This window comes from Nymphaea colorata, chromosome 11, assembly GCF_008831285.2.
Source record: "Nymphaea colorata isolate Beijing-Zhang1983 chromosome 11, ASM883128v2, whole genome shotgun sequence".
Lineage (NCBI taxonomy): Eukaryota > Viridiplantae > Streptophyta > Magnoliopsida > Nymphaeales > Nymphaeaceae > Nymphaea > Nymphaea colorata.
In genome coordinates, this window is record NC_045148.1 from 15,159,619 (window position 1) to 15,186,205 (window position 26,587).

At 42.1% G+C, this 26,587-nt stretch overlaps 1 protein-coding gene across 8 annotated transcripts in view; it reads right to left on the reverse strand.

Moving 5' to 3' along the window:
• LOC116264078 (transportin MOS14) overlaps positions 1–26,587 on the reverse strand; it is a 51,972-nt gene that overhangs the window by 3,180 nt on the left and 22,205 nt on the right. For 5 of the 8 annotated variants that reach the window (XM_031644030.2, XM_031644026.2, XM_031644031.2 and 2 more), the window contains 11 exons: positions 21,730–21,812; positions 20,096–20,212; positions 18,518–18,569; positions 18,266–18,421; positions 17,696–17,819; positions 17,315–17,557; positions 17,155–17,229; positions 16,748–16,802; positions 837–956; positions 658–750; positions 431–576 (listed from right to left, as the gene is read on the reverse strand). In XM_031644030.2, the coding sequence (XP_031499890.1) occupies positions 431–576; positions 658–750; positions 837–956; positions 16,748–16,802; positions 17,155–17,229; positions 17,315–17,557; positions 17,696–17,819; positions 18,266–18,421; positions 18,518–18,569; positions 20,096–20,212; positions 21,730–21,812 (1,264 nt within the window). The remainder of the gene's footprint in view (positions 1–430; positions 577–657; positions 751–836; positions 957–16,747; positions 16,803–17,154; positions 17,230–17,314; positions 17,558–17,695; positions 17,820–18,265; positions 18,422–18,517; positions 18,570–20,095; positions 20,213–21,729; positions 21,813–26,587) is intronic. The other 3 variants (XM_031644034.2, XM_031644032.2, XM_031644035.2) reach the window with 1 other exon arrangement.

Sequence of the window (26,587 nt, forward strand, 5' to 3'; positions counted from 1 at the left end):
TTTAAAAACTAATGCTGTGCATGTTGCACATTTATTTGGATAATGACGTCTATGTCAGAAGAGAGTATGTTTCATAAACCAGAGTACCCTAGAAATGTGCAAGCCTATAAAATCCAACCAGATGGCAAAATCTTTATTCTATTCCAAATATATTTGTTGCAGATTAGCAGATATTCACACTCAAGATAAAAAAACAAATGTACACTTTAATACTGACCAGTAAATGTACTTAAATTTTTATACTCTTTCAGGAAAACCAGTTCGACATTAAGAGAAAAAGATAATGAAAAAAAGAGAGTTTAACATAAAAATAATCCTTGAGAATATTCATACAGATTTGGTGCAGCATTTAAGCAGTTAGAATTCAGTTCCTTGCAATCATAGTTTGTATTTCCATTCTTTCCTTATTTAGGATTGATTAAGTTGATACCTGTGTTGCACAGTGATCCCCACTATTGAACAGTCAACCAGGGATGAGAAAATTGATGATGGTACAAATATGTGAGGACAGTATCGGATACATCTTGAAGCCAATAAAAAACAGTCATCTGCTATGTCAGGTCTTGCAGTAAACTCCTACAAGAGAAGAAGATGCAAATTAGCTTCTTAAGTTGCCTAAATAAGAACAGTAACTACATCCAGGTTACCAAATTTTACCTCAATTTTTGTCAATAGATGTGTTGTATGGCGAAAGAGGGACTCAATTAAGCATCCAAGATAGTTGGCACAAGATGGCTCAGATCCAAATATCTTTACCATATTATAGTCAAATATGTTGTTAATAAGATAAATTTGCTATAGACAGAAGAAGTAAAACCATTTGAGGGTAAACAAACCTTAATGACTTCACTAGAGAGATAAAGGAAGCATGGCTGATGATGCAATTGGTACTGTTCTTGAACCACACTCAACATATCTCCAATTGTGACCACAATAAACTGCCCAGAAGTCCTTACCTGTGACATCCATTAAAAACATAATCAACAAAAACTAATAAACTTTAAACTCAGTGCACCATTAGACTGGAACCTTTCTAGGAAATCAAGAAAAAGTAGAAAAGAGTTCGTGTTTCAGCAGATCACAACAGCTTGTGTATTGTTAACACCTACAGATATAAACATGACACTACTTTGAAATCACAAACAGGTTAATCTATCACAAAAGGTTATTAATCATTTAATCCAATCAATAAGCACCCACATCAGGCAGAGACACTTGTGTTTGTACGTCACTCAACTTCGTGCTTAGTACAAGGTCAGGTCTGAAAGCATCATCTTGTCAAGAACCTGTTTCAAAAAACCCTGCTATACACACACAGAGAAACATATATATATATATATATATATATATATATATATATATATATATATCATTGTCACATAAGACGCTAACGGGTATAATACGGCGAGGAAAAAAACGGGTATAATACGGCGAGGAAAAAAATCTCGGGAATAAAACGGGAAAAAGACGGTAAATTTTTAAAAAATAAATAAAAAATCCTAACAATTATATAAAAATAAAATAAATGAGAAATTAAAAAAACATTGGAAAATAGCTAGATAAGCAACAAATTTTAGGTACATGTCTGAAACAATTTGCCAACTTAAAAATTAAAAATAAAGTTTAAAGTTAATAAATTCTTCCCCTTCCCCTCCCAAGTGAACTCCACCAAGAGGCGGGAAATGAGAAAATCAAAAACGGAAAAAGGAAAAACGGAAAAAGGAGAGGATGGCGGGAAGTTAATAAGCCCCTTTCTCTTTTAAAAAAGACGTTTTTGCCATTAAAAGGAGCATCCAAGTTTAAAAAAATGCGTGTCATCCTTTAAAAAGACATTTTTGCCAGAGCGTCCAAGTTAAAAAAAACCAATTCGTTTACAAATATTACACGCATGCCATCCTTTAAAAAGACGTTTTTGCCATTAAAAGGAGCATCCAAGTTACAAAAAACCAATTCTTTTACAAATATTACACGCGTGCCATTTCTTTTAAAAACATATGTCTTAAAAAACGTGGAAGACGGGTATAAAACGCGTTTTATACGCGTCTTTTATTTTTAAACGTTTTTTTGAAAAAAAACGCGTTTTATTCCCGTTTTATATGGTAAAGACGTTTTTAACGTATAATACGCGTTTTTTTTTCTTGGGTTTTTAACAGCGATATTTTTTCTTGTGCATTCTTCAACAAAGTTGTTTTTTTTACAGAAAAATCATCGAAAAAAACTCAGAAAATTTTTAAAAATAAAAATTAAGTTTAAATGAAATAAATAAGAAACTAATAAGAACACATAATAAAACTATATAACAGTGATAAAAGGAATGTTTTAATGATGATAAAAATGATAAGAAAACAATTTAGTTAAGTCTAAATTTGAATCCATGATAATATCAATTCAAAAAGTAGGAAAAATCGTGAAAGTAACTAAATAAACATATTTTCCCCATTCTATCAAAATATCATGATTTTTTCCCTTTATTTTATTATTGTTTACATTAATATCATGATATTTTAGAAAATATCATGATATCTGTAGAAACACGAAAAATAGGAAAAAAATACGACGAACACGATGTAACGTGGAAAAACCCTCAACAAGAGGGAAAAAACCACGGATGAGGAGGAACTGGTGCCCACTAGCAACCAGACTCTCTCTCTCTTAAGATTTCATTCACACCCAAAAATTAGGGTTGCCAAGATACAAGTAGAGTCTCAACAGGCTTCAACAGGAGCACACACTGGGCTGGATCCAGACCCAGACCCGTACATTAAAACACGTCAACACTCCCCCTCAAGTTGGCAATACAGATCAAACATGCCCAACTTGGATACATTTCTCTCAAATGAAGTTGAAGACAAGGCTTTGGTCAGGACAGCAGCAGTTTGGTCTTCAGATCTCATATAAGCACAAGTTCTTTAGCATCAATTCTTTCTTGAATGAAATGTCGGTCAATCTCAACATGTTTTGTTCTGTCATGAAGCACAGGGTTGTTGGCCAGGTTGATTGCTGACTTGTTATCACAATACATCTTCATTGGTTCTTCAACTTTTATACCAATATCAGTCAACAATACTTTCAGGCACAAAAGCTCACAAACTCCCATAACAACAGCTCTGTATTCTGCTTCAGCACTGAAACGAAAACATACGTCTTGCCTCTTACTCCTCCACACTATGAGATTCCCTCCCAAATAGATACAATAGCCAGAGGTGGACCTCCTAGTGTCAATACAGTCTACCCAGTCTGCATCTGAATAACCTTCAATCCCAAGAGCGTCTTGCTTAACATACAGGAGACCTTTGCCAGGATTCCTCTTCAAGTAGCATAAGATCCTGTCAACAGCCTTCAAGTGAGCATCTGTGGGAGCATGCATGAACTAACTTATCACATTCACAGCAAAGGTAATATCAGGTCTAGTGAGAGTAAGATAAATCAACTTCCCTACAAGACATTGATATCTTCTTTTAGCCTCCTCACAGAGAGGCTCCCCATCTCTAAGACTGAGCTTACGGCCAGCATCTAGAGGAGTAGAAGCTGGTCTACACCCCAGTTTCCCGGTCTCCTTTAACAAATCTATAGTGTACTTCCATTGATTTAGCACGAGGCTAGTCCCAGACCTAGCAATTTCAATGCCAAGGAAATATTTCAACTTACCAAGGTCCTTGAGATCAAACTCGATCGCCAACAGTTTCTTTAACTTAATTATTTCATCTTCATCATCACCTGTAACAATCATACCATCAACATATACCAACAAAATAGTAACATTTTGCTCATTTCTCTTCACAAAGAGTGTATGATCTCCATTCCTTTGATGGTATCCACATTGTCTCATGACAAGTCTAAGTCGTTCAAACCATGCTCGAGGAGATTGCTTGAGCCCATATAAAGCTTTCCTTAGCTTGCAACATTTTCCAGGTTCCTCATATCCTGGAGGCATACACATATATACTTCCTCTTCAAGGTCTCCATTGAGAAAAGCGTTCTTGACATCAAGTTGGTACATCTTCCACTCCTTCATCACAGCTAAGGAGATAATGACTCTGACAGTCTTCATCTTCGCAACAGGAGCAAATGTCTCCAAGTAATCAATCTCATATTTCTGACTAAACCCCTTGGCCACAAGACGAGCTTTGGATCTTTCAACACTTCCATCTGGTCTGTACTTGATGGTGTAGACCACTTAGATCCAACCAAGCGAGCCACCTCAAGAATTTTTACAACTTCTCATGTCATGTTTCTTCTCAAGGCTTCCATCTCTTCTTGCATTGCATAAGTCCACTTGGGATCACTCTGAGCCTCAGCAACATTCCTGGAAATCATAGCCAAAGAAAGAGAAGATACAAAACATTTGTAGTCCTTGTTCAGTCTAGAATATGAAACAAAGTTACCAATAGGATGTTGAGTACATGACCTGATACCCTTTCGTAGGGCGATGGGAAGCTCTTCACTTGCAGCAACAGTCTGACTCTCTTCTTCAACAGGTTGCTTCTGAGCACGACATGGGTCATCCAAGGAAGGACTAACTGGATTGGGAGTAGAATTCTCACCACCTGTCATGTCATCTGTACAGACTCTTCGCCTAGAGTAAACTTGCCCAAACAGACGATTGCATTCCTCTTCTGCCCCAGTAGAACATTCACGCCTGTAGTCCAAAAAATCTGAAAATTGAACTTCCTGATTCGGAGAATACTCTTCCTTTGACATAGAATTCTCCCCCTGAAGAGGATTCTCACCAAAATAGGAAGCATGTTCAAGGAAAGTGACATCTTTGGTAACATAGGCGCGACCAGTGGAAGGGTCCCGACACTTGTACCCTTTTTGAGTAGGAAAATAACCTAGAAATATGCCCTTAATAGACCTTAGATCAAGTTTTTGAATGTGAGGGCTATGATTGTGAATAAAGCAAACACAACCAAAAACTCTGGACAACTCCCCGGTAACATAAAGTGAGGCGTCTGCGCATTCAACACACGACTAGGCAAACGATTTATAAGATACGCACTGGTCAACACAGCATCCCCCCAATACATTTTTGGAACATGGCGTTGAAAAAGAAGAGCCCGAGTCATATTCAATAGCTTACGATTCTTTCGTTCAGCAACTCCATTTTGAGGAGGAGTATAACTACAGGAAGTCTCGTGAACAATTCCCCTTTTTCGAAAGAAGCTATCAACAGACTGACACATATACTCACGAGCATTGTCAGATCGAAAGGTCTTAACAGATACTCCATATTGAGTTTCCACATAAGCAATGAAAGTCTCTATGACAGTAGGAACTTCACTACGGTCTTTCAACAAGTAGACAATCGTGTTACGAGAACAATCATCTATAAAGGTGATAAAATACTGAAAACCATGACAAGAAGGAATCCTTGAAGGCCCCCACACATCAGAATGAATCATGGCAAATACCTCATTAGACCGATGGCTAGACAAAGGATATGAAGCTCTAACATGTTTGGCCAGGTGACAGACATCACAGGACACCATGGTCATGCCTAACCTGGAACATAAATCAAGAAACAACTGTTTAAGAAGTCCAAAAGGCAGGTGTCCAAGGCGCTCATGCCACCGGAGAATCAACTGAAGGAAGTCCTCTTTGTTCTTCGTTGCTTGGCTAACTGTCGTCATAAGAGCCTGAGCAGCACGCATAGGTAAACGATATAGCCCGTCAGAAGCCAGACAAATCCCAATCCTCTTCCCTGTCACCAAGTCCTGCACAACACAGCGATCAGTAGAAAAGATAAGTTCGCAATTCAACTCTTTCGTGATCTTGCAAACCGACAAGAGGTTCAAGGGAAGATAGGAAACATGTAGAGCATTGTGGACTAAGAACTTGTTCAAAAGTGAGAGACTCCCTTTCCCAGCCACAGAGATAGATGAACCATCGGCAAGAGAAACACGTTCCTTTCCTGACGAAAGCAGATACCCATGAAAGACCTTAGGATCGCCAATCATGTGGTGAGTAGCGCCACTGTCGATGATCCACTCGCCCATACAGGAATCCGCCATCACATCGATAGAACACCCAAATTTCTTCCTGAACGATGCTGGTGGCGCAGAATGAGAGAGGTTGCACGACGCTGGGGACGACAGCCAGACGACGTAGCTGATGATCCAAGGCGTGAGATCACTGGGACCGTCGGGAAAAGTCCTCAGGCCCAACTCAGCTTCAGGCCTGTCGGAGAGGGCTTCACATGAAAAACCGTATAAAATCGTAGACACCTCCAAAAATTTTGAAATTTGGACCACAGCAAGAGCACAAGCCAAGGAGTGGACGCTCCAAATTTGGGCTGAATCCGAGCAGTCTACGCTCAGGACGTTGAGCCTTGAAGTCGCGAATTGCCTGTCGCCTACTTCAGGAAGACTGCGCCGATTTCCGCCAGATTCTATCTGTCGCCTCCAGAAACACCATTTGTAGTCCGATCGACGTCAAACTTGGTGGAGAGGATAACCTGGATGTTGGGAATTGAATGGCACCGGAATCATAAAAATCCAACGGTCCGATCGCCGGAAAAGTCACCGGAAACAGGGACTGGTCGGCGGTAAAGCAGAACAGTGTCTGATCAAATTTCTTGAGTTTGAATCTCACTCAATACTGCACCGATTGACACGATTTCACTTCCCTTCGACAGATTGGTTTGTTGGGAAGCGATCAGAATCAAAACCCCTAAAAGGTACAGCCGATTGAGCCCTCGATTGAAGCTCGGACAGAAACAGGCTTAGTGAGACCTGTTAAAACTAAGTATACAGAACATGGCACGATCGTCTTCAAACGGCCCTCAAATTGGTTCTCCTTCGATCAAATCAACTGGTAGGTCATCCACAAGTCAATGGTGAAGGAGCTCGCACAGCAAACCAGCAAGAGTCGACAGTGTCCACCGGAACTTCACGGCGGCATACGATCACCACTCAAACGGTGATCCAATACGAGCACAAACAAGAAACTCAGAACCAAGTAGAGGAGCAGAGGGCAGCTTTGGGCGATAGCAATCTCCGACGTCGGTCTGGAGAGGGCAACGATCTCAGGCGATGCATCCGGGCGGCGGTGGCAGTGGGGGGCGGCGGCGGCGGTGGCAGCGGTGGCAACGTCAGCGGCGGAACAAGAGCAGCAAGTGATGGGAAGGTCGGGGCCAAAACTTCACGACCGCAAAGAAAATTCCCAAACTCGTTGGCTCTGATACCATGTAGAAACACGAAAAATAGGAAAAAGAATACGATGTAACGTAGAAAAACCCTCAACAAGAGGGAAAAAACCACGGATGAGGAGGAACTGATGCCCACTAGCAACCAGACTCTCTCTAGATTTCATTCACACCTAAAAATTAAGGTTGCCAAGATACAAGTAGAGTCTCAACAGGCCTAGACAGGAGCACACACTGGACCGGGTCCAAACCCAGACCCGTACATTAAAACACGACAACAATATCAATATATATATATATATATATATATATATATATATATATATATATATATATATATATATATTAGCTAAATAAACACATAAATTCATTGTTTATATTCATAAAGTGATAAAACATTATATCAAAACAGTTACGAAAATAACCCCAAAAAATACAAAAAGTAACTGTCATATCCAACCCATGTTTTGTACTCATGTTTGGTCATGCACTTCGACTTCTAATAAGTTATATATATATATATTATATATATATATATATATAGGGAATAAGTAGCTACCAAACCCTCATACACAAGACTTATTGAGAATAATCAAAGTCATCTATTTCATTGAGATCAAATTGCAAATATAAAAGTTAAGTCTTTTCAAGAGTCTAAAATGCCCCCAAAAAGAGATGAGGATTCAATTGAGGAAACTTATTTGTTTCCTCTTTCTGGCTCCCACTTCTTCTTTCAAGGGTGGTTTGGACCAGTGTTATCTGCTATGTCACACGGGTACTCCTCTTTAATAGGAGTACCTGCACGGTACGGGTACCGGTATGCCCGTGGGTGCAGCACGGGTGATGTGTTGACCGTACCGGGTACGGTCAACGCACCCAAGGTCATTTTAGACCTATTTCCGACTCGATCAAAGTAGACCGAGTCCATTTCCATCCAATTTTAATGTTAACCTTTTTTTCCATTTTCACGTTTTAAAAAATTTAACGTTAAATAAATCGAAACCCTAAAACCCTTTTTCGTTTCGTTTCATTTCATGTGTTTCTTCTTCTCTCACCGATGACCACTAACGGTGACCGGCGAAGGCAGGGGCAGAGACAGGCGGCTGCAGGCGACGAACGACAACGGCAAACTATCTCCAGCGACGGCAAGTGCCGAACAGCAGCGGTATTTGATTTTTTTTCATCATTTTCTCATTTTCTGGTTCATTTTCAGGCGGCGAACAGTGACCTTTTTCTAAATCCTCTTTTTTGTTTGTCGCCTGCAGTCGGTTCCTTTTTTTTGTTCATTTTTTTTTTCTGTTTTGTGTTCCTTCTTTTCTTTGTTATGTTACTTATGTTAAGCACGTTGTTTGTAATTTTTTGAACTTCTACTGTGATTGCCATTGTCTTGTTTAGTGTAAAACAAGACAATGTCTTGGAGGGAAACCATGTTTAGTTTAAAACAAGAGAATTTCTGCAGTTGGTTCCCTTTTCATTTTTTGTTGAGCAGTATATTTTTAGTCGCCTGCAATCGGTTCCCTTTTTTTTGTGTTCGTTTTTTTTTTCTGTTCCATGTTCCCTCTTTTGTTTGTTATATTACTTATGTAAAAGTGTACGTTGCTATTTTATTTGTGCTTCTATTGTCATTGAATCAAGAATGCTGATATATTTGTATGTTACTTACTTCCATATGTGTTTTTAATTTTTTGATATATATATATATATATATATGTGTATGTGTGTGTGTGTGTGTGTGAATGTGTAATTTTGTTTGAAATTTTTTGATATAATATATATATATATATATATATATATATATGTCGCGTGTGCGTCCGGCCGTACCCCCGCACCCAAATTTTTTTAAAATGGTTCGTACCCGTACCCTTCAGCGGAACCCGTACCGGCACCCGTACCCGTACCTATGTGACATAGGTTATCTGTATCATACGATATACAACAGACCATATAGGTTTAGACAACCTATACGGTATGCTTACGATACACGATATGCATCGTAAGCATATCACTCGTATCGTACAATACATGCATCGTATCGTACGATATGAGCGATACGATACAAGAAAAAACATAAAAAAGTAGTTTTTGCGTTATGTTTTAAGGACTCTATGCACCTCTCTCTCTCTCCTTTCTTGTTTCTAACTACTGCAAAAGACGTGGGAGGGAGAGATTTTGCCCATTTTCATCAAAAATCACTAAAGATTCATTAATTTGGGAGAGAATACTAACCGATGAACGGATGAAGAAGCTTTCTCATAGTGGGAATGGTGGAAAGCTTGGAGAAAGAGGGTTTTTTGGTTTCTAACACCAAAAAAGTAAGAAGTAACTCAAAAAAAAATGTTGAATCGTTCATTTCTCTTATTTCCTACAGTTAATCGTAGATTTTTACTTGTTTTGTAATGATATAATGTCGGACCCTACATGGCAGTGGTGTACAAGGGTGAATCTCAAAGATAAATTAAACGTTACGTGCAATTTTTGTAAGCAAATCATATCAAGAGGGATCGCTCGCTTTAAACACCATATAGCTGGTACACACAACGATGTGGCTCAATGCACTGTCTCCCAAGGGAACCCATTGCCACCCTATGTCAAAAACCAATGTTTGGAATTTCTTAATGCCATGAAAGCAAATATGATTGAAAAGGAAATGCATGAGGCAGATGTAGGATATGGGGGACCCATATGAAAAGGAAGGAAGCGAAGGTGAAGATGTTGAGCTCGAAAAAAAAGATGGTGTCAGATTGAATGTTCCTTTAAATATATTTTTCTTGATTTTTTCTGATTTTTTGCTTATTCTTTCAGATTTTTTATAGTTTTCTCTATTTTTTCATTTTTTAATATTTTTAAAAAATTAAAAAATTAATTTTACAATACGCTACGCTCCGTTTGAGATACATTACAATACAACGCATAGGTTGGCCCGACTGATACGCGTTACGCTGGTTTGGACTCTTGAAAAAATAACATAATCTCTATATTTGCAATGTAATCTGTACCGTTTGTTCTTCAAATCGACAACCTAGATGACTCCCATCAAAGTCTGATTAAGGATGGGCACCAAACTGGGTACCCGGTTCGACTCGGCCCCAGGCACAAAAATTGGGCACCGTGCCAGCTCCATAAAGTTGTGGGCAAGGCTGCACCCAACTCGGTCTAATAACTTAATTTTAATATTATTTTATTGGTTTATATATGTACTTAAATATATTAGTATGATTAATTATATTTATACATTATTTTATATTAAAAAATATTTTTTTAATGTTAACTGGGTGAGGCGATCATGTCCGGCCCGAGGCCGAGCCTTGAGTCTGGTATATGAGGGTCCTGTAGTTACATGTTTTCCTATATATATATATATATATATATATATATATATATATATATATATATATATATATATATATATATATTTGTGTTAACCGTCGGCTAACAGAAGTCGAGAGGGAGGAAGGAGAAGAGAGAAAGGAACGAGAGAGAGAAAGGCAATCAACAAGCATGCTTAATTAGGGTAAATCTCAAGCTTAAGTACAACTAATAACGAGTCCGGACTGGACCGACTCATACTGAAATCAGATCCATACTGAAAACATCAAATAGCAAGACCTAGTAGAAATAAACTACTACTGCTCCCCACGATCCCTATATGGATCGTAACAAATACTCCCCCTCTTTGAATAACACCTTGTCCTCAAGGTGTGAACGATGGACCGCTTCTGTATGTCCTCCAAATCTTCCCATGACGCGGATAACTCCTCCTCAGAGAGCCACTCAATCAGCCACTGTACCGTCCATTTTCCATTCACCTTGAGTCGTCGTACTCCTACTCGATGTAGGGGTTGGATGCCAGAGGGGATCGCCAAGGCGGGGGCAGTTACAACTTCACTTTTTGTCGGTGCCTTGAGGCACGCTTTGAGTTTGGAAACATGAAAGACCGGGTGTATGGTGCTGCCCAATGGTAACTGTAATTCATAGGCGAGATTCCCGATCCTCTTTAAAATATGATAAAGACCAACATACCTTGACAACAACTTACTTTGGCTTGTCCCTCGCATACCTAGCAACCGTTGGGGGGGTCGTCTTAGGAAAACCCAATCCCCTTCTTGAAATTGAAGTGCTCGATGGCGACGGTTGTACTAGATCACCATATGATTCTGTGCTGCTGACAAGTGTTCCTTAAGATCCTTAAGAATCACATCGCGACACCTCAACTCCGTATCAACCAGCTCATCGCGTGCTGTCCCCAATTGATATCGGCGAATATACGGAGGAGGGCGCCCATAGACTACCTCAAAAAGGGTGGTGTTCATGAATGTATGTCAGCTGGTATTGTAAGCGAACTCTGCCCATGATAGATAGTTGACCCAGGTTTTGGGTCGCTCCCCCACAAAGCATCTCAAATAAGTCTCAAGACTTCGGTTTACGACCTCTGTCTGCCCATCCGTTTGCAGGTGATATGCGGTACTCATCATAAGCTGAGTCCCCTGCAGTTTGAAATACTCCTGCCAAAAAGCACTAAGGAAAATCAAGTCACGATCACTTACAATGGAGCGTGGCATACCGTGAAGTTTCCCCACGTGCTCTTGAAAGGTCTGCGCTACTGTTTTGGTTGAAAAAGGGTGTGAGAGCGCTATAAAGTGGGCATATTTGGAGAGCCCATCTACTACCACCAATATAACAGATTTTCCCCGAGAGCAGGGTAATCCCTCTATGAAGTCCATGGATATGTCTTCCCAAATTTGCTCAGGAAGAGGAAGTGGTTGTAAGAAGCCAGCAAGTCACGTGGTCTCATACTTATTGCGTTGACATACATCACATTGTCGCACATAATCCCGCACAGCGCGCTTCATTCCCGGCCAGAAAAAAGCTGTCCTTACACGCCGATAAGTCCCTTCCACTCCTTCATGGCCTGCGCTCTTCGAGTCATGATAATGTGGGATTAAAATACCTGACAGGCTTGTCTCGGGCGGGATAAATACGCGGCTACGGAAGTAGATGTAAGGAGGGCGCCACTCGTAACCATATCGTCTCGTCGGATTCTGTAGAAGGTCAGTTCGTTCGTATTCTCTGAACTGACGCTGCTGACTGATGGGCCTGCTGAATGTCTGTCCAAATGTTGCATTGAATGGCTGATAGAGTCCAGAAGCCATGACCCTCCTGCACCTGTCGAGAGAGACGGTATGCTGCTGGGTTTTCTTTCCCGTTGTGATGCCTAATTTCAAAATCGAAGCTAAGTAGTTTCATCACCCAACGCTGCACCACCAATACCAATGTTTTCTGTTGTAGGCAGTAAGTACCAATGTTTTCTGTTGTAGGCAGTAGCGCAGGCTGCGATGATCTGTGAGCACCACAAATTTCGTACCCAACAAATAATGCCGCCAATACCATAGCAATGAGTTCGCGCTCATAGGCTGATTTGCTACTGAACGTGGGTCCCATGGTGCGACTAAAAAATGCTATGGGATGTCGGTCTTGGCTCAAAAATGTGCCCACCCCTATGTCGGATGCGTCTGTCTCCACCTCAAACTGCATGTTGAAATCGGGCATGCGTAGAACTGGTGTTGTGGTGATGGCCTCCTTGAGTTGGTCGAATGCCACCTTGGCCTAATCAGTCCACCGAAACGGATCCCTTTTTGTGATTGTGAGGTAGGTCAAGGGCGTTGCGATACTCCCAAAGTTGCGCACAAACTTACGACAGTATCCTGCCAATCCTAGGAACCCGCGTAGTTCCCGAACAGACTGAGGAATGGCCCAATTACGCACTGCCAGTACCTTAGCCTCTTCCATCTTCACGCTACCGTTGCCAATCACGTGGCCAAGATACGTGACTTCACTCATGCCGAATGAACACTTAGAGAGTTTGGCGTGAAGGGAGTGTTGTCGCAACGTAGAGAGCACCACCCGTAGATGATTTAAATGTGCATCTTTGTCTGCACTAAATACAAGGATGTCATCAAATAAGACCAGTACGAACCTGTGCAGGTATGGGCGAAAGATATCGTTCATGAGTGATTGGAACATCGCAGGAGCGTTCGTGAGGCCGAACGGCATCACTCGAAACTCATAATGTCCATCTGGGGTTAAGAATGCTGTCTTCGGTACATCTTGTGGCGCGATCCGTATCTGGTGGTACCCGGCTCGAAGATCCAGCTTCGAAAATAGGGCTGCCCCTCTGAGTTCATCAAGGAGATCTTCCACGATAGGCAGGGGATAATGATCCTTCACTGTTAGAGCATTCAAGGTGCAGTAGTCTACACAAAACCGCCAGTTTCCATCCTTCTTTCGCACCAGGAGGGCAAGAGACGCAAACGGGCTGCGACTAGGCTGTATAATTCCTTGTTCCAACATTTCTTGCACCAATCGAGTTAGTGTATCACGTTGGGTCGGGTTATACCTGTATGGTCTCCTTTTCACTACATCTGCCCCGAGATGTAGCTCTATATGGTTGTCATAGGCGCACGAAGGAGGCAACCCATGAGGGACACTGAACACATCTGAAAATTCTTCCAACAGGGCCGGTAGTCGTGCACTGGTGAGGGCGGGTTCTGACCTCTCCTTCCCCTCAACGCTGGTCATGAGAAGCACGTACGAAGCAGCCGCTCCCTGCAACATTTTGGAGGTGGCGGTCTCTTGAACTAGCTGTCTTGGAGTAGCTGACAGGGTGAGGCACTTCCCATCTGGTTGTGTAAAGTGCATTCTCATGTTAACGAAGTCCCACACGACCTCGCCCAGCCCTTTCAACCAGTGGATGCCCAAAACGAGGTCCGCCTCGACCATTGCTAGTGTATACAACTGTACCGAAAACCCATGGCGCTGTATCTCCAGTTTCTCGTCGGTGCACCGCCCCTTACATTTTAAAGTGCTTCCATCTCCCACGACCACATCAAAAGCCGATTGCTAGTCAATTTCACACCCCAGGACTCTAGCTGACTTCTCACAGATGAAGTTATGCGTGGACCCAGTATCCACAAGTACAATGACCTTTCGACCGCGGAGTCGGCCCTCCACTCGCATCAATTGAGGCACTTCATGTCCCGATAGGGCATGGAGGGATATTTCGGGCGACTGGGCAAACTCTCCTTCATCTTGTCTCTGTTCCCCAATAGTCTCCGTCGGGGCGTCCTCCCCTTCTTCTTCAACTAGGTACATATGAAAGCATCTACAAGCGTGGCCCGGTGTCCACAGTTGATCACAATGGAAGCAAATATTTTGATGCCGTTTTTGCCTTATTTGTTCCGAGGTCAGACGGCGAATAATAGGGTGGTTTGCTGGTTTGGTTAAGTTCGTCCGGCCGGGTTGTGTTTCCGAATTCGTAGTTGCTGCCCCGTGAGGACGAACCTTGGCTGCCCCTCGCCCGAGGCTCTGATATTGCTGCTGCTTTTCATCCACCATACGGGCTATCGCAAAACAGTCATGCAGATTGAGGGGTCGCATGCCTTGCACCTCAATACGGATTTCTTCTTTGAGTCCCCCAACAAAGGTACCAATCAAAGCTTCTATTGGCCATCACCGAACCATATTGCTAAGTTCTTTGAAACGCTCTTGGTAGTCTTCAATCGACCCCGTCTGACGTATTTTGGAGAGTTCCTGATTATAATCAACATAAGCTAAAGGTCCAAAACGCGCCGCCATGGCTGAGATCAAGGTCCTCCAATCTGGCTGTCTGTGTTGATCAATCAGCCATCGCTACCAACAAATGACTTTCCCTTCGAAGTTAATGGCAGCTAGGCCTGGGCATCGGGCCGGCCCGGCCGGGTAAGGGCTGGCCCGATCCGGCCCGTCAGGCCTCTCAGTCCGGCCCGACAGCCCGGGTCTCGGCCGGGGCAAGGCCCGGCCCGCCCTCCCGACCCCCTTTCCCCCGTACTCCCGTCGCGCTCCGATGGAGGAGGAGGGGGAGGGGGAGGGAGACGGAGGAGGGAGGGGGAGCGGCGACAGAGGAGGAGGGGGAGGGAGACGAAGGAGGAGGGGGAGCGGCGAGGGAGACAGAGGAGGAGGGAGAGGGAGACGAAGGAGGAGGGGGGGCGACAAGGGAGACGGAGGAGGAGGGAGAGGGGGAGAGGGAGATGGGGAGTGGAGAGGGGGAGCGGGAAGAGAGGGAGAGGGAGAGGGGGAAGCGGAGAGGGAGAGGGGGAGGGGGAGCGGAGAGGGAGAGCGGGAGCGGAGAGGGAGAGGGAGAGGGGGAGGGGGAGGGGGAGGGGGAGGGGGAGCGGAGAGGGAGAGCACTCGAAGAGCGGAGAGGGAGAGCACTCGAAGAACTGCTTGGCTTTAAATATCCAGCTGTGTAAATCTTCTCCGCTGAATCAGGGAAAGTCCATCTTGGCGTGCTTGAAGCACGCCGATTCAATACCTCCATAAAAGCCAGTAGATGAGGTCGGAAGGAACCCCGCAGGGGCGTCCGTTCGGCTGTTGCTGCGGCCCAGGAGTGCCACGTTATTAGTGCCGCCGGTAACGGAGTTCAACATAACGGTGGGCAGCACGTTGGTAGTGGGCACGGTCGATCCGAAAGACCCAAACGCGATGCCAGCACTGAGCGGAGGCTGAGGTAGAGGTAGAGTCACGATGGCCGATTGAAAAAAGGGTATGGCGCTGACCTGCGATGTACGCTGATCCTACCCCAACACACTTGTATTGGGTGAGTGGAGGGAGCCTGGCGCTGTGAGTGTCGGCGAGCTGGTGAGGACCGCATGGGCCGGTGAGCGGTTGCTGGAATGTGGGTCGCCGAGCGGAGCGCTGCCAAGGGTGGGGGCTTGCTGGAGCAGATCGCGAAAACCAACTGCGATGGCGGTGTGGAGACGAGCCTCAGCCTTGGCTTGCACTCGTTCCATGGTCTGCAGCTTGCGGTTCACTTCGATGATCGTTTCTTCCGTCCAGGCACGATGCGCTTCCACCGCTGCCAGGGCGGCGTTGTGGAAGACTGGTGCGTCTTGCTCATCGGACGTCGGCGGCTGTGCCGGCGGCGCGGCCATGTGTGGCTCTGATACCAATTGTTAGCCGTCGGCTAACAGAAGTCGAGAGGGAGGAAGGAGAAGGGAGAAAGGAACGAGAGAGAGAAAGGCAATCAACAAGCATGCTTAATTATGGTATTAATAATGGGTCCGGACTGGACCGACTCTTACTGAAATCAGATCCATACTGAAAACATCAAATAGCAAGACCTAGTAAAAATAAACAACTACTGCTCCCCACGATCCCTACATGGATCGTAACAATTTGACACGCATACTTCCCCTTCTAAGAAGTGTCCATGTGACTTAGGGCAACATTCAATTGCTACTCAATCCCAAAAGCATAAAATCTATATTAATTTAAAACAATAAAACTCCATCAATAAAATTGTTAGCAAAGAATAAAATTAGCAATTAACAAGCTATAATGTCATTAATGATCCAATAAAAAAAGAAATCTCTGCTGCTGCACAACCGACCAGATCAAGTCGACTTGAGTGCGGCAAGTAATTTTAAGAGTCTGTGTTACTTAAGTTCTTAAAAAAATAAGGAGCACCAACTGTATAACCTTTAAAAGATACAATAATAAAAATCCAAAAGATGGAAACCACTTTTTTCCTGCTAAGCAATGCCTGCTAAGACAACTTATAGCCCTTACCGCATATTTGCAAGCTCGGCATAATGCTTCCATTGTCCTCATATCCCATGCACGACTGCAGATCACATAAATATTTTTTTAAAATTCAAATGAATGCCATATGGTTAACAGAACATTATTCTTTAATATGATTGACACTTGGAAAGAGAAAAAAAAGGAACATTTTAATAGAGACTTCACTCTTCAGAGTGTATTGCAAAACATCATCAGTATGCTGTCAAACCTTAAAAAAAAAAGACTTGGAGGTCTGAATTCATGATACACAAGCATCCCATTTAGAACTTTTGCACATGAAAAAACAATGTCGCTATACATCTATTGAAGGTAGAAAAGTTATGCCTTGTGGTGACAATCAAAGTATGATAACAGCAAGTATTGATCACAAATATATGCCCTCGGGCACTTACTAATCAAAGATAGCTTTAAATAATGGCCATATTCTCTCAAATGCATCTCCCACAGCTTCAGGATGATTTACATATCTAAGAATCACATCAGGAACAAACAGATGAAGTAATATCCACTAGAAAAACAATTTTTCAATTATCTAAAAGACAAGAACAAGACCTGAAAATATTTGCTAAACGATCTATGTGAACAGTAAACTTAGTTGGATTCAATTGCTTGACTGGTTCAACACCTTGATTGATGATTTCCTGCAAATTAGTATGCATATTAGTAGCACATAATGTTGAAGAAAAAAGAACTGGTGCTGAAACAGAGGAAACCTGTAAAGGATTCACTGCCTGCAAGCACAACGCCTCAAGAGCCTTCTTAGCTTGATCAGATGAAAGTTCAGTTATAACCACACTTCATACAAAAGAATTAAAAAGGAATACAACACACGTCAATATATGTAAAAGGAATCAACCATAGAAACAACTAATGACATTTTAATATGTTCCAATGCATCCTTATCAGTATGTGAATTCCTTCCAAAAATAGCACCTTAGAGCTTCGACCAGTTGCAGTGAGTCCTCCGCGCATACTCTGTAGCCTCCTTCTCCACTAACAGCTCTGTGATAGATATGAAAAAGCCCATCAAGAGAACCACAAAGTTTTGTCCTGCAAGCTAGTAAAAGAATCATTTATCTGCAATCAGTATCAAGCATGTGATAACACACTTGGGAAAGTGGCTAATGCAAGGTGAGAAACAAACGGTCAACTACTTATCGGATGATACGCATCTTACTATTTATGTTTCACAAAGTTTCAGAAGCAAATTAGTCCAAAGCATAACAGACACAATCACACAAACTCAATTATTAAATTATTAAACTTAAAGCCTGTAAACAGATATTAAATCCTTTCAGCACTTCTTGTGAATAAAAAAATTGCAAATGGACCCACGCACCATTCATAAGGCAACCTAAAAGTTGAAAAAGAGACACCATAAGAAATTTCTACTAGAGCACCCATAAAAGATAGTCACCGTCATTAAACACATAAGAAAACATGAACAGTCAAATGCAGGAGAAAGGAAACAGTACCCACTGCACTAGGTTAAGAGGAGCATACCATCACAAACATGGCGAAATGCCATACATGCAGCGGCTGCAGAATCTTCAGATGCACTCATGCCTCTAGTCAGAATGTCAATTATTGATGGCAGAAAAGGTAATGCAGCTGAAGAAGCATTCAACCAAGTTGAATATGCTCCAATAGTCAAACAAGCTGTTGGCATGTTCAAAACATAAATTTAAACAATTCCAAACAGAAGATATCTAGGACTCCACAAGAATATATAAGGAGAAGCAAGAGAACGTATACTTGTTTGAAGCAACTGGGGTTGATGTGGTAGTTTAGGAAGAATAGCAAAAACCTACAGATAAAAACATAACTGATCAGATCTTCATAGCATATGCAACTGGTCAAGCACAAAGACAAAGCTTAAAGCAACTCGAAAAAAAAGTGCAAAAAGAAAAACGATTTCCATCGGTAGATAATCTAAACAAATTAACTCAACTCAAACATACATTTGATTTTAACTTTATGCGTGTACACTACACATCAATGTTGTAAAAAGCATATCCTAAGCCGTAACAGTCCAGCCAATAGATATGTTCTATCGTAAAGTATCATAATGTAACGTACGTGTATCATAAAGTTCTTTATTAATTCATAAAATAAGAAAAAAATCATAAAAATCAAGAAAAATAAAATTTTATATTTTTCAATTAAAAAAAACACGTTATACATAATGACATGCTTATTACAGGTTAAAGTTACTTCACAGGCATTAATAAATCATAATATTATACAGCAGCACAACATGATCTAAGTAAGGCTGGGCATCGGGCCGGCCCGGCCCGATAAAAATGTAAAAATGTAGCCCAATAACCTAAACGGGCCGGCCCGAGGCCCGGCCCGTTTCTAAACGGGCTGGGCCGGGCCCAAGTCATATCGGGCCTCGGGCTTCGGTCAAGGCCCGAGGCCCGGCCCGGCCCGATTAATAATGGGCCGGGCGGGCTGAGATGGGCTTCGGCCCGGCCCGTTATTGAAAAAACTCAGACACAACGAATGCAGGAGGCAACACAATTTACAGCTTCAGATGATGAAACACCATGGAGTATCAAGTTCTTTTATAGGCACATTGATAGTTTACAGACTGAAGACCTTCACGGCAGCCGGCACACGGTCACCGGAGAAGGCAGCCGATGGCGACGGCGACGACCGGAGGAGCAGCCGATGGGCGAAGAGGAGGCAATGCCGCAAATGCAATCTCTCGAGTCTCGACGGGCGACGGTGACGACGGAAGGTCGAAAAGTAAACCCTAACTCTCTAAGCTCAAGTTCATTTTTATTTAACCCTAGGTCCCTAACGAGTAACGAAGTTCATTTAAAAAAAAAAAAACAACGGGCTTCGCGGGCCGCCGCCGATCAAAGCGGCTGGCCCGCGCCCGGCCCGTTAGTTACCGGGCCGGGCCGAGCCCGGTAACTAACGGGCCGACTACTATAAAAGCAAGGCCCGGGCCCGGGACCGAGTCGGGCCGGGTACCGGGTACCCGGCGGCGGCCCGGCTTGGTGCCCAGGCTTAGATCTAAGACATCAAGAAACATAATTTATAGCATGATCTACGTAATAACTCATAAGCCATAAGATCCATAACACATCAATTAGAGAAAATAAAGTATTTTCTAATTCTGTGTTGAATAAGTCAAATCTCTGATCGCTCCAGGCTGATACGACTTGCCATTGTACAAGTTTATAAAACTGGTAACTTTCAAAATTATGGTGAGTTACTTAGATCTGAAAATACTCATGAAAGATCAATTGCAAAAGAAGTCAACAAAATGAATTAAAAAAATGGGAGAAAGGGTGACGAAACTTTAACCCTGGATAGACATACTTGCAGCATTACTTCAACTTCATGGGACGGAACAGCATTGGCAACAGAACGGATACAATATAGTGCTGCCTCTGAGCTACGCCAATTCCAGTCATTAGCTTCACAATTGCCGACAGACTGACATGAGGAAAACAACTGTAGTAAGGAAAAGTAAAATTCAAGCAATTACGCGCAGAAAATAACAACCTACTATCCACATGGCAACATATAATTACATTCTGCTGTCACTTTAAAACCTCAGATGATTCAGAGATAACATATTGCTGAAAAGAATCAAAAGATAGCTAAGACCCATTGGCATCTTCACCATTCACAACCTTTATAAACAACTAACAAGTAAATATATATAATGTGTGTGCGTCTTTATCTTTGTGCATGTCATAGAAAAATAAATAATACGTGTGTGCACCTTTATCTTTATGCATGTTATTTTCTGGCATGCTGGTGAAACCATGACCTAGACATTTTGAAAAGCAGTTTCAAAGAATGTTCGAATATTTCCACAGAATATTTAAACACCTCAAATGCAATCTTGATATAGATATTTTTAAAAGAAAAATTAACGTTTTAGAGCATGTTATAATATTTTTATTGATTATTTCAACATCTTCAACATGATATTTAAAGCCATGGTTTTCAAGAACGCAAAACCTTAATTTTCTTCCATGTTTCACAGTAATATTTTTTTTTTTGTTTCATCGAATTCATGCATTTCATGATCAGACTGAGCCGCGCTTCTGAACCTTTTTCTTTCCCAAGTAGAACCTAGTATCACAACTTTGTTTTCCTTCCTATACCTCATTTGCATATTATGTCATTGAGTTATTCATACCTTCATCACCCACTTTCAGTATTCTGCTGCATTGGCACTGAAAATTTCACATTAACTCAAAATGATGATTTTCAATTATTCTCATTGATAAATTTGTTGCATCTCGTTGCTGGTTTCCAAGAAACCAAAATGCACGACATACTAAAACAAAAAAGAATCAGCACCCAAAACCTCCAGGTGCCATGCAATTAAGGATCATGCATCTCACTATTCCTTGTCAAAATGAAGATCACATGTTATAGCTACCAAAAAATCCCATGCGATCCACAGTTACTTTTGTTAACATCATAATGCACTAGATCTCTAACATTTATGCTTGCTTCTTTCACACCTTTAATAAAAAAAGTTAAGAGAAATTACAGTCATCAACCAAGGAGAAGAAACAAAAGAAAATACTAAACATCTTTGTTCATGAAAATTTAGAAAAAAAAAATCCAAAGCATAAGAAGATCGATAAGAGAGAAAAGATATATCCAAGTTATTGACTTAATAGCTAAATCACTATTAACGCCAGAAAGAAACAAGCAAAGACATTCTAAACATTTTGAATGTTTCCAATATACTGCAACCATAAGTCGGCATTGGTTTGGAAATCAACATTGCCATAATAAACAGGCCACCAATAATTACCTCCAATAGCCAATAAGTGCTAGGACTTATTAACTAATTGAACCCATGCTAGCATAGATTCTAGATATAGAACTTTCAAAAGAAGCAATAGCAATAAGGATTTTCAGTTTCTAGACATAGGTTTGAAAAAATGCCATGGCAACACAAAAGCATGAAGAAAGAATGATCCAACCTTGACAAAGTTCATGAAAAGGATCTTCACAACAGCATCACCACCCAAAACTGATGCAGCATCAATTATAATATCTCCAACAGCTAAAACAAACAAGGAAAACATATCCATGAGTTACTAGATGTGCAAGTTTATAGATTAAAAGGCAAGATTAACATCAATCAGTTCCAAAACATTTTGTCCCAACCCCTTCTGACCTACACTCTTCACAAAAGTACAAAACCGTAATTGAATTTGAAATATGACCCACATTTATGTGGATCAGCAGCTATGAGGATGTCCTTCTGAATGGGCACCCATAATCAATGTTGTTAAAAGTGTGCCAAGGCATGGAGGGGCTGCCTATTCCTAGTGTAGAAACACGAAGATTAAGAACAAAGGAATAAGATGAACATGATGTAACGTGGAAAAACCCTCAGCAAGAGGAAAAAAACCACGGACGAGGAGGAACTGGCGCCCACTAGCGACCAGACTCTCTCTCTCTTAAGATTTCATTAACACTTAAGATTAGGGTTTACAATGGTATAAGTATGCACAAACCAGGACATACTGGATCGAGTCCAGACTCGGACCCATACAACAAGATCCGTCAACACTCCCCCTCAAGTTGGGCATACATATCAAACATGCCGAACTTGGATACATTTCTCTCGAATGAAGTTGAAGATAGAGCTTTCGTCAAAACATCAGCGGTTTGGTCTTCAGACTTCATGTAACGTAAGATTAACCCTTTAGCATCAATCCTTTCACGAATGAAGTGACGATCAATCTCAACATGCTTTGTTCTATCGTGTAGTACAGGGTTGTTGGCTAAGTTGATTGCAGACTTATTGTCACAGTACATCTTCATTGGTCCTTCAACCTCTATTCCGATATCAGTCAGCAATATTTTCAGCCATAGTAACTCTGACACTCCCATAGCGATAGCTCTATACTCTGCCTCTGCACTAGATCGAGAACACACATCTTGTCTCTTGCTTCTCCAGACAACAAGATTTCCTCCCAAGTAGACACAATACTCTGTGGTAGACCGTCGAGTATCAGCACAACCTGCCCAGTCTGCATCGGAGTACCCCTCAATCTCTACAGTCTCTTGTTTCACATACAAGAGTCTCTTGCCAGGATTTCTCTTCAAATAGCATAATATTATGTCCACATCCTTCAGGTGTGTATCAGTAGGTGCATGCATGAATTGACTCAGCACATTTACCGCAAAAGTGATATCTGGTCTCGTAAGGGTAAGATAAATCAACTTTCCAACCAAACGTTAATATCTTCCCTTTGCTTCTTCACAGAGCAGCTGTCCATCTCTAAGGCTTAACTTGTGTCCAGTATCAAGTGGGGTAGAAGCGGGTCTACACCTCAGTTTACCAGTCTCCTCCAACAGATCTAATGTATATTTCCTTTGGTTTAGCACAAGGCCAATACTAGATTTAGCAATCTCAATACCAAGAAAATACTTCAGTTTGCCAAGATCCTTCAGATCAAATTCAGCAGCCAGTAACACTTTTAACTTGAAGATCTCTTCATCATCATCTCCGGTGACAATCATGTCATCCACATAGACAAGTAAAAGAGTGACCCTGCCTTCTTTTTTCTTCACAAATAGAGTGTAGTCTCCATTCCCTTGATTGTACCCATGATGTTGCATCACTCGTCTGAGACGTTCGAACCATGCTCTAGGCGATTGCTTGAGGCCATATAAGGCCTTTTTCAGCTTACAGCATTTCTCTGGTTCTTCATATCCTGGAGGCATACGCATATATACTTCTTCTTCGATATCACCATTGAGAAAAACATTCTTAACATCGAGTTGGTACATCCTCCTCTCCTTCATCACCGCTAGGGACATAACAACTCTAATTGTCTTCATTTTTGCAACTGGAGCAAAAGTCTCCAAATAATCAATCCCATATTTTTGACTAAACCCCTTGGCCACAAGACGAGCTTTGTATCTTTCAACACTTCCATCTTGTTTGTACTTAATGGTATACACCCACTTGGATCCAACCAAGTGAGCTGCCTCAAAAATCTTCACAACTTCCCATGTCATGTTTCTTCTCAAGGCTTCCATTTCTTCTTTCATAGCATCAGCCCACTTGGAATCACTCTGAGCTTCAGCAACGGTCCTGGGAATCACAAACAAAGAAAGAGAAGATACAAAACACTTGTAATCCTTGTTAAGTCTTGAATAAGATACAAAATTACCAATCGGGTGTTGAGTACATGACCTGACACCCTTTCTCAAGGCAATGGGAAGATCTTCATTTTCTTTTTCAACCCCATCTTGAGTTTTCAAGGTAGGACTTGATTCATCCAGGGAAGGAATGGCATTGGGATTGGAAGTAGATCTCGCACCACAAGTCACCTCCTCTGTCCGAGCACCTCGTCTAGAGTAGACCTATCCAAACAAACGATGACCTTCCTTCTCAGTTCCGGTGCCACACCCTTCCTCCTTCTCAGGCACATCAATGGTCCTGAGAGGTTCTTCTTTCTTGTAGTCCAAAAAATCTGTAAATTGAATCTCCTGACTCTGAGAATACTCTTCCCTAACCACAGTCTTCTCCCCCTGAAGAGGATTCTCACAAAAGTAAGAGGCATGTTCCAAGAAGGTAACATCTCTTGTAACATAAACACGGCCAGTGGTAGGATCAAGACACCTATATCCTTTCTGAGTAGGAGAATACCCAACAGACACACCCTTGATAGACCGGGGAACAAGTTTCTTAACATTGGGACTGTGATCATGAATAAAGCACCCACAGCCAAAAACACGAAGGGGGAGGAGAAAAGGTTGACGACTTCCCGGAAGTAAAGAATGGGGGGTCCGACCATTCAACACACGACCGCATGCGGTTGATGAGATACGCACTAGTAAGAACTGCATCACCCCAATAGTGCTTGGGAAGATTCCTCTGAAACAAAAGATCTCTGGTGACATTAAGGAGCTGACGATTCTTCCTCTCAGCCACCCCGTTTTGTGGGGGAGTATAAATACAGGACGTCTCGTGAACAATCCCCCTTTTTCGAAGGAACTCCTCAACTGACTGACACATATACTCATGGGCATTATCTGATCGAAAGGTTTTAACAGTTCCACCATATTGAGTTTGCACAAGTAGAATGAAGGTCTCTATGATATGAGGTACCTCACTGCGATCCTTTAACAAGTACACAAAGGTGGTTCGAGAGAAGTCATCAATAAAAGTTATAAAATATTGAAAACCTTGACGGGTATGAATTCCTGAAGGCCCCCACACATCAGAGTGAACCAAGGAAAAAACTTCATTAACACAACTAGTAGAGATAGGGTACAAAGCTCTCATATGTTTGGCAAACTGACATACATCACAAGAAATCAACGACAAATTCAGAGTGGAACACAAATCGGGAAACAACTGTTTCAAAATCCCAAAAGGTAAATGCCCAAGGCGTTCATGCCAATATAAGAAGGACTGGAGGCAATCTTCTCTTTGCTTTTTTGTCTTGCTAATCGCTGTCATAAGAGTCGTGGCCACGCGTATGGAAAGACGATATAAGCCATCAAACGCCAAACCAATCCCAATCCTCTTCCCTGTCGCCAAGTCCTGCAAAATACAACGAGTTGCAGAAAAGATGAGTTCACAATTCAGCTCTTTAGTAAGTTTACTAACTGACGAGATTTAAGGGAAGCTGAGGGACATGTAATGCTCCTCGCACATGAAATTTGTCCAACAAGGACAAACTCCCTTCTCCGGCCACAGAGGTAGAGGAACCATCTGCAAGAGATACTCGTTCCCTTCCCGAAGACAACTTATACTCATGAAACAATTTAGGGTTACCCGTCATGTGGTGAGTAGCACCACTGTCCACGATCCATACCCCTACACAAGAGCTACCTCTATCCCCTACAATGGCAAGAGCATGATTAGCCTTTGTCTCATCTGATGCCTCGACCTGATTGACATCGATCCGACCCAAATAAGCCCTCAGTTCCCGAAGTTGTTCAGCAGAAATAGAGATCTTTCCTCCACTAGATTTTGTCTCCTCAGGCACAGTCGGCTTCCCATTAGAAGACTTCCCTTTGTTACCCTTTTTCTCTGGATGAAGATCCCAACAGAAATCCACAGTATGACCATTCTTCTTGCAATAAATACATCTACGAAGAGATCTAGTAGTGCCTCCAGGACCACGACTAACAAGAGCAGATCTCTCATTATATGACATGAGATCTCTCTTACCCCCAGATGTAACCAGCCTCCTCTGTTCTTCAGCTTCAACACGAGAATACACATCTTCAATACTCAACACTTCTCCTGAATTCAGAATCTGGCTTCTAAAGCTTTCAAACTCATCATTTAAACCAGCTAAAAAGAGGAACACCCTATCTTCCCACTCTTTAGCAACATAAAGTGTCTGATCTTGAGGACAATGCCAATTAATATCAGAATAATAGTCAAGATCCTCCCACTTGACTTTCAAAGCCCCATAATAATCTACAACAGATAAGTTCCCTTGCCGAATTCCATAGCCAGTCTTCATTAGTTGGTAAGTCCAGATAGCTGTTTTCGTCTGGCCATACATTTGCTCCAAAATTACCCACATGTCTCTAGCAGTCTTCTTCCGAAGAATAAGGGGTTGGATATCAGCGGAAATAGAGTTGACAATCCAAGTTTTTAGTCGATTATCCTCAAGAAACCAGGTGTCCCACACACCACTTGTCTCTACCGGTTCAGGTTTCCTTCCATTGATATAGGCAATCCGACCGCGGCCTGCAATCCCCAGAGTCATAGCGGCAGACCACGGGAGATAGTTCTCCTTGGTAAGGCGAATAGTAGTGACTTGAACGGGAACATTCTCAGTTCTATAAGCCCCAATT